Source organism: Sinocyclocheilus grahami, unplaced genomic scaffold (genome assembly GCF_001515645.1).
Source record: "Sinocyclocheilus grahami isolate Dianchi unplaced genomic scaffold, SAMN03320097.WGS_v1.1 scaffold215.1, whole genome shotgun sequence".
NCBI lineage: Eukaryota > Metazoa > Chordata > Actinopteri > Cypriniformes > Cyprinidae > Sinocyclocheilus > Sinocyclocheilus grahami.
This window is the reverse complement of record NW_015505394.1, coordinates 1,101,881-1,110,191: the sequence shown is the minus strand read 5'-3', so window position 1 is coordinate 1,110,191 and position 8,311 is coordinate 1,101,881. Positions and strand designations below refer to the sequence as shown.

Genomic DNA, 8,311 nt, shown 5'->3' with positions numbered 1-8,311 from the left:
TATATCACAGTATTTTTCAAAATTATACCGGTTTCACGGTACACGACGGTATTTTTTTTTCATGCATGACCGGGTGTTAACCATATGTTCTACTGATTGAGAGAGGAAATACTGCAGTATATTGACTTAAAATGCCCAATTTTACTGTCATGACCGAATATTGTCAAAAAATACCACACTAAATAGTGACTAAACACGACCCCTTTTAATACATGTTAACCAGGAGTCACTCTCATTTATAATCGCGGCATCTTCTGATAAAGTCAACATGCATCTACACTAAAGTGGCTATGCGGTTGTTTTGGCTATATTACTTTTTTGTCTCATGCAGCGCACTGCCTGCGTCTGAGTAACAAACTAAAAAAAAACAACAAACAAAAAAGTGCATGTGATATGAACTACACTCATATTTATAATTCCAAACAATCAGTAAGCGACAGGTGCTAGGAAACGCTGTTTTGTACTCCTTTATTGACGAGTCGGCTGCGGTGCGGCCAACTGAATGCGCTGCTTCTCTGCCGCTCACTGCACAGAACAGACGCCGAGAGCGGCGACACTTCTCCAGGAAAGTCAGATCTCGCGTTCGTGGGACAGCACTGGCGAAATCTTCCAACTGAACCATAGCTAACATAATCCAAAAATGTCACTAGGTTGGGCAGTATGAATATTCTATGAAAAAAAAAAGCGCTTAAAGGGTCTGAAAGTTAAATCTAGTGCTAAAGTCGCGCTCGTGTGTGTGTGTGTGAGACGCGGGAGCTGATGGCAGGGGGCGGTGGATATTTGTGGCGGTCAATGAGGATATTGTGGATGAGTTCTTCTGTGTCATCAAGTTCTATTAGTTCTACAGCTTCAGTTTCGGAAACTTTCACGCTTAGTAACACATACAGCTGTGCCCTCACCACAGTGCAACACTGAAAAGGGACCCCTTTCAAACAGTGTCGCGTTCCGAACGTTGTTTATGCGACATACACCGGTATTGCGGTATTTAAAAAATTCATATAACAAAAATTGACACCGGTATTCAGTATGAACCGGTATACCGCCCAGCACTACTACTGATGATAAAGAATGGGTTGAACGTTAACAACTTTCGTTTCCATATAACTATAAACTATGATAAAAGTTCATCAGCATGCATTGAATAATCCCATGTTGTAGCGCAAAAAATATATATTGCGAGCAAATCATGTGCTCGTGCGACCAGCTGAGAAAGTTAGTTGCAAAAGAGCGACCAGTGGGAAGAACTAGTCTGGAGCCCTGATATGCATTATACAGAGGCAAGAGGAAAATAAAAAATACCATCAAACATTCATATAAACTCCTACCCCTAACTGAATCGCGATCAATTTGGGAACAATACAAATTCCTCCATGCGCATTAAAAAAGTCATGTGACTTTGTACTATGGGATGGCATAGCCTGACTAACCAGCGGACGGATCTCGTTTCACAGCATCTGAAATGTTTTTATGGTCATTCTTAAATGCCCGGGCAAAGTCTTTGTATAATCATCTTACACACGACTGATCTGTGTTTGATTTATATGTGCAAATGTTTTTTTTTATGTGAGTTTGTAAAGTGTCTTGTGCTTTAATAATGTAGGTGTGTGTGAAATTAAGTTTAATAATCTTTTCTGGACCTTTATCTACAGATTTGTGATGAGTTGGAAATCAAGAATCCAGTCAGCGTCAAACTGTTCACTGGGAAGAGTGAGTTACTAATGAGTTTAATGTGTTTGTATATAAACAGTCAGTTTACTGTGTGTGAATTATATGGTAAAGTGTATTGGTGGTGTATGTTTGGTTCTGTGTAAATACACGCGTATGTATGTGTGCTCTTGTGTTGGTGGAACCTCAGGTGAGAGAAGTTCATCTGGTCTGTTGGAGTGGGAGTCGGTAAATGATGCTATGGAGGCTCTTGCTTTGATCAACCACTACCAGATGAAGAACCTTAGTAAGTGAAACTACTTGGCTGGCTGCTGCGCATTTTTATACTGTTCTAAGTTTGAGCTGTTTGCGTAAACATAAATCACATTGTTCCTTAAATCTTATCTATTTTTTTTTTCCTCAGGTGGGCCTTACCCATACACTCTTAAACTGTGTTTTTCATCTGCACAGCACGCCAACTGAACCCACTATAACCTTTCACTCCCAGTGACCTTTTGAGCTCAGCACCATAGCATGTCTTATCTCATGACCTGGAGGGAAAGAATGGGACTGTTAAGATTACCTTTATTTCCAGAATATGACTGGACGCAATGTTTTGTATCATTTTCATTTTTAATTTAATTTTTTTTTTTTATGCTATTAATTAAATTTTTTTCAGTGTATTAAATTAGTGAAGACATCATTGTGAAGAGTTTGTGTCTTGTGCATTTTGGCTTGCTGTTGTGCAGTAGAAACATACAGGCAAGCAACTGAACACAAAATCCAGGTAATCAACACATTTGTGATATGTGGTTACAGTAAGGTCATACACTGGACTAGTCTAAGCTATAAAAGCAAAAATGTTGAGCTCACATTTTGGTTACACCACTTACATGAATTCAGTTAACCTTTTTGATCTGTAAAGTTATAATTATTATTATACATTATTTCTGAAGTGTAGTACATTTGTAGACAACAGATCAAATATTGGTTGTAAGATATTTTTTTTAATTTATACTTTATAATGCAAGAATGCATTGAATTGATCAAAAGTAAAGACATTTATGATGACAAAATATTTGTATTTCAAATAAATGCTGTTCTTATTTACTTGCCATTCATCAAAGAATCTTGAGAAAAAAAGAAACAAATCATGGCGTTCACAAAAATGTTAAGCAGCACAAGAAATGTTCCTTGAGCACCAAATCAGCATATTAGAATGATTTCTGAAGCATCATGTTATACTGAAGACTGTAAAGGCTGCTGAAAATTCAGCTTTGCCGAATTAAAATGCAAGTTATATATTAAAACAAAAGTTATTGTAATATTTAACAATATCACTGTTTTACTTTATTTTTGATCAAGTAAATGCAGCTTTGGTGACATCTTTCAAAAGCATTAAATCTTACCAACTCTGAACTTTTGAATGCTTAGTTGTCTTGTAATTGTAATGGGTGTTTTCTCCATTTAAACAATACTTCACAGAATACATAATGTGCTTTTGGGTATTCTTGCAAGATCTTGCCTTGTGACTTTTTGGACCACTCAATATAACAAAATATACGGTTACGGTAAAAATTAATAAAGTAATGGGAACTGTCTGTTGTGCTGAAATTGATAATTCATTCTCACAGCTACTCTTTTTGAGAGGTCAAGAGTATTTAACTGCAGTTTAACAGTTTGACCCCCAAACAGCGTGATACCCGATGCATCACAAATCTGTAGCAAGATCCACACACCCTCAGACCATTAGCATAAGACATCTTTGTCCAAATCTGCTGGCCTGAAATCCAATATGTAACTGCAAACCCGGAGAGAGCTAAACGTGACTGCAGGTCTCAGGATCTTTTGAATGTGACACACTGATGCAATGTTAACTGAGGGTGCTCTCCACTGGGGTTACAGCAAAACCACAACACCACTTGCCTGAAGAGCTTTGAAGCTTCCTGAAATCTCATGAAACCAAATCAAGTGTTTATCTTTCAGCAGATTAAAAATTGAACAACCTTAATGACGTCTTAATGTGAATATCCCCTACCTTTAATATCACCTGCTACCGACTAGCAATAGCAAGTAAGAACTAATGGTTATGTCAATGAAAAAGACAAGCCCTTCAGACCCATACCAACTTTCTGTTTTAATAGGAAATGAATCAACAAGGGGATGAAAACTGGGTTTGTCAAATTTGTACATGGGGTAGTGATGGGCGCGTTCGAAACACTGCTTCACGAAACTTCGAAACATTTGCGAATCTTTTGTTTGGAATCAGTGTTTCGGAGCGCGTATCAAACCGCACTGCTCACGTGATTTTAGCAACCGAAGCTTCGTTTCGAAACTCCGATGGTTCACCACTAGGGGGTGTTGATCTCAAAGTGAACCCATGAACCACTTCTGGTTGCCCAGTTAATCATGTGACAATGAAAGCCCACGAAATTTTACTATAAAAATAAAGAGTTGTGGGTTAAACAAAAGATAACACAGATGGCTATATAGTTAAAAAAAATGTGTAAAAACATTCAGTACTTTCAACCTACAAATCACATCATACCTTAAAAATAACAAAATGAGCTGACGATAGAATTAAATCCACCTCCTTCACTTGACTGAGAACACTACTCTTGCCTGCTGGTTTTTATAGACAGCTCTAATGAAAACAATTCATTCAATAATTACATAAATCAAGTAATTCATTAAATATGAAGGGTTAAGGGTTTGATTATACTTAAAACACACAACACAAGCACTAATATTTAATAGTATTTAAGTGTTTATTTAAAAAATGTTTTTTCTAAAAAATAGAAGTCGCCAGCATGTGCTGTTTCAAGTGCTTCGAAACATCGAATCATTTTTCGAAGCAATTAGTTCAATTGATTCAATGCTTCGAAAAGCTTCGTTTCTCCCATCACTAACATAGGGTCCTTCAAAGTTATGGCAAAAATTATATCTTTGTTAGAATTTTTTTAACGGACAACTTGTTTCCCAGAGCCAATAGGCACAGAAATTAGGTCACACTGAACAAAAATTGCTTATGATCACAAGGACTGATTGAAGATTGAATAAGTCTGGCAACAAAAAATGGCTCCAACAAGGAATCCTTTTAATTTCAGGGTATACATCACACAGCAGCATCAACTATAGTCAATTCAAGGAAGAGTCGGTCTGTCATCATTATAGCCCATTACTGAAGGGTGGCATCACTCTACATGAAGGACCATTCAACCAGAAAAACTCTGGATAAGTTATGCTTGCAGAAACGCCTGTTAGATGGATTCTAGCATGCATTCTTACACAAAGGAAATTCGATATTTAACTCCACACACTTCATCTTCCTTTGCCACCTTTGAAATAAAAATAAATATCTGTCACATAAAAGTCAGTGTTGGGAGGCTGCAGTTCTCTGTTCACTGATGATTGAAATGGACTCCTCTTCGCTATCTTGATTTTTGAGCGTGTGTGTGTGGGTCTTTAGAAGAAATAGGCATATAGGTATAGTCTTGATACTAAAGTGGACAATATGTGAAGAACAAGATCCGCTGTTGTTCTCAGACTGTGCTGTGGAGGGGAAGAAATACAGAACAAAAACACAGAAGATTAACTGAACACATCAAAATAATAATAACTAATCAGCTCTGTGATGGTTACCTGGAAGATATGCAGGCCTTTTAAGGTAAGAACGGCTAGCTCTCTCAGTCCATCACCATCCAGGTCGAGATAAATCAGTGACAGCAGGGGCCTTTTAAAACTCTGTCTCCACAGCAACTGTAACTTATCTTCAAAAGCTCCCATTGGTTGGTGAAATTTGTAGCACAGTAGGTCCTGTAGACCACAAATCAAACACATAATTGTGCATACTGGTAAGCTGCTTCAATTTCAGTGTGCCACCACACATTTTAAACTCTTACATTGTGGTATACTTTTGTTCCACAGCAAGTGTTTCTGTACTTTAAATCCAGCATTGTACCTGTCCATATGTTCCCAGCAACAACTCATGTTGTCCATCAAAGTCCAGATCAGCAACAAGAGCACAGACAACTGCATCGCACTGGTCGCTTTCTGCCAAGCACAGCTGTCTGCTCAGTCCATACTTCTCCACATCCCTGAACACACACATGCACACATTTATTTTACACTCAACCAGACACATGGTGCAGAACAAGCAACATACTAAAAAAGCTCTGACCTCTAAACAACAGCCATTTCTATTGCACTGGTTACCAACAGGTGAAATGATTCCCTTTGACTGCCTGTGGGGAAAAAAGCCAAATAAAGAGCTTTCAGTAACAATAGTCTGATCTTACCTGTCATTAATAATCTTACATAAAAATAAATAATTAAGCTTAACTGACAACAAAAATGTTTCTTGAGCAGCAAATCAGGATATTAGAATGATTTCTAAAGGATCATGTGACACTGAAGACTGAAAATTCAGCTTTTCCATCACAGGAATAAATTACATTTTAAAATATATTTAACTATACATAAATAGATGTTTGAATTTCCTTGAACAGCTATTTTGAATTGTAATAATATTTAAAATATTACAGTTTTTACTGTATTTCTGAACAAATAAATCTTATGGCGAGCATAAGAGAACCCTTTCAAAAACATTAAAAAAAAAAATGGTAACAATCCCAAACATTTCTGTATAAAGCCCTCAAAAGTATGAACTCTTAAACTTTAAATTTGAATCTAAATATGAATTCAGAGTGATCTGGATGCGAGTTCTGTACTCTAGACAAAGTACATTTTAGACAAAGGCCTAAACGCTCTCTTTGTTTTAAGTATGGTTGATAACTGTGATCATTTGAGCTGTATAACTCACGGTTTGTGTCAGTGCTCTGGTGCTGCTGGTTCGAAGGGAACAGCAACACAGTGCAGATGGGACTGCTTCGTGCTCAAGCTTCACATGCCAGTTTTGGAGAATCTCTAATAAAGCAAATGTACAAAGAAAGCCAGAACTTTTATCATCACCATATTACATTTTAAGAAGAGGAAAGTGTGTAAGTGTACGTTACTCACCAGGTCCCTTTTGGTTGACAAGAGAAAGCCCCACAAAACCATTCTGACATCCAAACGCAGTGAGTCGCCAATTTTGTTCAATGCTTAAGACGATTAACCATAACACACTGCAATGCAAACAAAATACATTCTAATTACCATCAAACATCTTACATAACAACATGTCTTGTCATCAAACTTGAACTGCAGAAATATAAACACTCACTTGCTTGGCAGCTCAGGAAAGAGTCTTTCTACTGGCTGTTCCTCAAACTGATGCAGAGACGCATTCTACTATCAGAAATTGACAAGGAAATTCAAATCTTTAGTATAAGAGAAGGACAAGAAACCCTTAACAATAAGAAGCCATTACTCTGACATTTCTAAGCCAGGCTGACCTCTTTGTAAAGAGGTATGCGCTGATCATGCCCACTGAGAAGAAACACAGTCTCACTGGATCTCCACAATGCACCCTGCAAAAATAAAAAATAACCCAATAAAAAAAAAAAGAAAACACACCGTGTTTCATCTATTCAAATATAAAAAATGCCAACATATAAACCTTTCGACTTCTTTTATAGAAACACAATGACATACTCTATGTGATAAAGCTGGAAAGGTGTGAACTGGAGCTCCAGGTTCAGACAGCTTTCTGTCAAAAGGATGGAAGCCTCAGATTATTAAGTATAACATTTTGATCTCATTTGTTCCTTCATACCTATGAAGACTGTCATCATACTAATATAGGTATAATTTAAACCACATAATTTGTGTATACCTCTTGGTCTCGAGACATACCTGCGCATCAATTCACTAACTAAAAAATATTTTATATGACTCACGTGCAATAGACTCTAGGTTCAATTTTGACCCTGGTTCATAATCACAGTAAATGTTGAGAAAAGGAGTTGCTTTATCTCCTAAGTCCTGAGAGGAAAAAGAGACAGAAAGATATAAACAACAACAAAAATGCATGTAGCCATGTACACGCACATATTTTTCCTGCATTTAAACATTTATGGGCAGAAATAGCTCACAGTTGAAAATGTCAGCTCTCATGGGTGAGGAAAAATGAGTGAACGAGGAAGATTTATTTATTTTTTTCGTCAATGGAGACGATTTCTGCATCAACTACATTAACAGAAAAGAGAAAAAAAATTGCGTTGGACTGCTAAAACAAAAGACTTTCAAAGCAAATGAGCTGGCTCTCACTATGTGAACTGAATCTCTCTGGCCACAGGTCTGATCTTCTTCTGCAGGTCCTGATATCTGAAGCACACCACTTTCCCCTTCAGGGGCGCTGCCAGTAACTCCTGCTCGTCTGCTTTGCATAGTCCGTATATGTTGCTCTGCGAAGGAAAACGACTAAAACTGTCTTCCACAAATGGACACGTGCCTTTTATATCCGGTAACATATTACGCACAATCCCAACCAAAAATAAATATAAATTCAGTTGGACCTTACTGGACTGTCACGCAAGTGACAAAAAAAATAATAACATCGGGGGCGGTTTTGTGAGTAAATTTGACCAATCATCTGCGTCTTCGCACTGCTTAACAAATCATCTTGGTTATGTTGTAACCTTGGTTCCCTGAATAGGGAACTAGATACTGCGATGACATCATCGCTTTGGGAATACCTCCGGTGTGACAAATGTCTGAAGCCCTT

At 37.5% G+C, this 8,311-nt stretch overlaps 1 protein-coding gene and 1 pseudogene across 2 annotated transcripts in view; one reads left to right on the top strand and one right to left on the bottom strand.

The window, feature by feature from the left end:
• The window catches only part of LOC107596139 (heterogeneous nuclear ribonucleoprotein L-like), a 20,490-nt gene extending 17,890 nt beyond the window's left edge, over positions 1 to 2,600 (top strand). The window contains exons 12-14 of one of the 2 annotated variants that reach the window (XM_016286800.1): positions 1,650 to 1,707; positions 1,856 to 1,951; positions 2,069 to 2,600. In XM_016286800.1, coding sequence (XP_016142286.1) covers positions 1,650 to 1,707; positions 1,856 to 1,951; positions 2,069 to 2,127 — 213 coding nt within the window. In that variant the 3' untranslated portion in view covers positions 2,128 to 2,600. Of the gene's footprint in view, positions 1 to 1,649; positions 1,708 to 1,843; positions 1,952 to 2,068 lie in introns of both variants that reach the window. The other variant, XM_016286799.1, reaches the window with a different exon arrangement.
• Positions 2,601 to 4,729: 2,129 nt separating this feature from the next.
• On the bottom strand, positions 4,730 to 7,701 carry LOC107596193 (kaptin-like; annotated as a pseudogene).
• Between the last annotated feature and the right edge of the window lie 610 nt (positions 7,702 to 8,311).